We start from the raw sequence: 3,582 nt of genomic DNA on the forward strand, positions 1-3,582 counted from the left end.
AGAGGTCAACAGGAGGAGTGCTCCATTAAAAAAAAATTTCAATCTAGAAGTCCGATTCAAAAGATCCATTGTCTGGCCATTGATAAGTGGGATCTCTTAATCTGAATAGTGACTCAAACCACTAAGTGTCTCTAGGCTTAACCACGGACACAAGAGATACCCCGGAGGAGAGTGCAAAAGATGCAGCCCTCACAAGAGCCACCATAAGAAAACAAAGACCTTTATTATCACAATGAGACAATAAAGGTTAGATGACAAAGGCCCCTTATGGACTGGGACCCCTTATGACAAAATTCCACTGATAGCTGGCAGGGTCAGACAAAGAAACCTCACTGTAGACCTAGTTGAGCCCAGTTTGGGTTGTTAAGTCAGACCCAGTCCTAAGTATGGTCGGCTCATATCCACAGCCTGTTTGGCCATCTGCCAGATGCACACTGGTACGTGCCCCCTTTGGTTAGCAGAATATTCGCACTGGTCAGAAAGCCAAGCTCTCAAGTCCTAGAAGATGACAAAAGGAAACAGGAAAAGGATTAACAAACATCAGATGTACTATACCAAATCTTTACCGGAGCTACTATACCCAAGCAACTAGTTCCATAAATATCTTCTCCTGCCAACCTAAATTTAGAAAAAGAAAAGGACTCTCCCCACTCTTGCTCTCATCAGACACTGTAGGCAGAGATCCAGGAGACTGACATGCTAAGAATTCTTAGCAGCCTGTTAAAGTTCAGCCTGCTGAATAAGCTAACTGTGGTGGAGGAAAAATGTTCCCTCTACTCTTCTAGGTTCTTTGGCCACTCTCATAATTAAATTGACATAAAACAGATTAACAGTAAGACAAATTGATTTTTTCCTTTTGTAAAAGTTTATTTATTTGGAGAGAGAGAGAAAGAGCATGAGCAGAAGAGGGGCAGAGAAGGAGGGAGAGAGAGAATCCCAAGCAGGCCCCCTGCTGTCAATGCAGAACCTGACGTGAGGCTCGAACTCACAAACTAGGAGATCATGACCTGAGCCGAAATCAAGAGTTGGACACTTAACCAACTGAGCCACCCAGGTGCCTCCCCAAAATAACAAATTTAATTTCATAGGTATAGGAGCCCCGTAGAAATGTGAGACCCAAGGGCGAGTACGGCAGTTGAGGCTTATATGCCATCATGAGTTAAGGAAAGGGATCAGGGCCCGGGACTTCAAAAGCAGAGGAGGGTAAGCCACAGGATAACAGGCAGAGGAGGTGTTTGGCACAGTAGTGCCCCCCTTATCCAAAGGAGATACATTCCAAGACCCCCTGTGGATGCCTATAACCACAGAGAGTACTGAACCCTATGTAAACTGTTGTTTCCTCTAGAATCTATGATAAAGTTTAATTTACAAATTAGCCACATTAAGAGATTAACAGCAATAACAACATAGAACTGTAATAACCATATACGTATTGTAATAATGGAGTCTTTCAAAATACCTTATACTGTACTCCCTCTTCTTCTTGTGATGGTGTGCAATGAATGATAAAATGCCCAAGTGATGAGACGAAGTGAGATAAATGATGTAGGCATTATGGCGTAGCATTAGGCTACTATCGACCTGATGATACCTCAGAAGGAGGATCATCTGTTTTTGGATTGCAGTTGACCACGGGTAAAAGCAAAACCACGGACAAGGTCGGGGGGTTGAGGCACTAGTGTAACCAGATGTCTTGCCCTTTCATAGATAGGTTATTCAAATAGCAGCTGTCTCTAGTAATAGCTCTCTCTCAGAGCCAGGGCCCCTATCTAAATCCTTTTATGTAGTTAAGGGGGAGGTAAATGTTTTTCTTGAGTCGGCTAGGTCTTGAATGCCTTCAGCTTAAAATAATCCCCACGCCAAAGTGGCATATTCTCTGGTCATGTAGTCTGCTTCCTGTCACCAGCTCTTGCTCACTATAGCATTATATGATACAATATAAACCTTTGATGTATTCAGAATTGAGAGATACTCGGGGCGCCTGGGTGGCTTAGTCGGTTAAGCGTCCGACTTTCGCTTAGGTCATGATCTCGCGGTTCGTGGGTTCGAGCCCCGCGTCGGGCTCTGTGCTGANGAGATACCCAATACCTATTTCTGTCACCATTTAGCTTATGTTTTATGGTTGTGTTCTGAAGTTTTAAACAAAATCCTATTCAAAAATAAGAATTGAGCTTTGGAGAGTTGTTTGGCTGGGTGAAATGAAGAGATGTTACAGTTTGCNCTTTAACTCATTCCTTTGTGTATAAAATAATTATATAAAACTATATAAGAGAATTGTATAAAATAATTAGCTTTGAAAAATAATCATAAACTCTAACCCATCCTCTCTTTTTTGTGATTTTTAATCCCAGGTGACATATGGGAGGAAAACTTGGTGTTTTTCCTGATACCGTTTGTTTTCATCTTGTCGTTTGTTTTGCTAATAACTTGTCTGCTTTTGTTCAAGCAAAAAGCTGTACTGAAAACAGTAAGTTGTATAACATAATGTTTAGCCTGAGACAGTAGATAACAATGTTCTGATTTAGAACTGACAGACCTATATTTTACAATTTTCCCATACGCTGTTTGTACAATTGATGTTGTATGGATTATGATGATTGTCTTCAGAAAATATCATAATTTTTAAAATTAACCCTATTAAGCCTAATGTGGAGGTAGGTTTACTTTTGTTGAAATATAGGAACAATGATTTAGAGCGTGAAACAGTGTTTACTTCTAGATTCGGGGACCATATGAGGAATGAGTTACAGGAGAAAAGCAGGATTGGGAGGGAGAAAAGAATTACTTTGACTGGATGGAGACTGAAATTTATTCCTAGTCTGTCACAGGCAAATTTCACAAAAATTGAAAGACAGAGAAGGTGCCTGCCCTCAAAGAGTTCATACTCTAGTTGGGGGAGAATAGACTCCATAAAAAATATGACCTGCACTGTGAGTTGTTTTTAGATCATTCCTATTTGAGTTGTACAGAGACTGTTAAAGAATGTCAGCAGATGAAGGTCACTCCGGGCTGGTGGGCTTTAAGGAGAAATTGTGACTTGGAGAAAAATACCTTAACGCCAAGTCTTTTAAAGATAAAGGGGAATTTGAATGTGTATGAAATATTTCACTTTATTTCTCTGCCGAATGCTTTGTTTTAATCTGTTTCTCTGAGTTACTAGTCTGAGTTGAAATAGTTTGTTACTAATGACTAGCTGTTAGTAATGGAGCTCTTTCTTAATTTCAGATCTTTCATAGGAAAAAAGAAGTCTTCTCTCATCAAGACACATTCTTTTGACTCAATAACTTTCAGCCGTACGGCCAAATGTTAAATGAGTCTTATTAAACGGAATGTTTTCTCCAAAAAATCGAATAAATCTTACTTTAAAACCATTGTTGTATTTAAATAAGCTGTAAAAGACTCAAATCCTCAACTAGTAGTACATTTTCTGGATTCTGTTAATAGGTTTTTTCCCTGTTAATCCATGGCCAGAGTGCTACACATTGATAAGTCAAGGGTTGGGTCAGATCTATTCACTGATCTATTAATAAAACGATGTGATTTTGTAACTTGTGCTAAACCAGAGATATTATTAAATCTTGG

General features: G+C 39.7%; 1 protein-coding gene across 3 annotated transcripts in view; it reads left to right on the forward strand.

Annotated features, from left to right (window-relative positions):
• Window positions 1-3,371, forward strand: part of IL13RA2 (interleukin 13 receptor subunit alpha 2) — a 19,269-nt gene extending 15,898 nt beyond the window's left edge. For all 3 annotated transcript variants that reach the window (XM_077775169.1, XM_077775170.1, XM_077775171.1), the window contains exons 9-10: window positions 2,352-2,467; window positions 3,226-3,371. In XM_077775169.1, the coding sequence (XP_077631295.1) occupies window positions 2,352-2,467; window positions 3,226-3,276 (167 nt within the window). In that variant the 3' untranslated portion in view covers window positions 3,277-3,371. The remainder of the gene's footprint in view (window positions 1-2,351; window positions 2,468-3,225) is intronic.
• Window positions 3,372-3,582: the final 211 nt, after the last annotated feature.

Source organism: Crocuta crocuta, unplaced genomic scaffold, assembly GCF_008692635.1.
Source record: "Crocuta crocuta isolate KB4526 unplaced genomic scaffold, BGI_CrCroc_1.0 scaffold531, whole genome shotgun sequence".
NCBI lineage: Eukaryota > Metazoa > Chordata > Mammalia > Carnivora > Hyaenidae > Crocuta > Crocuta crocuta.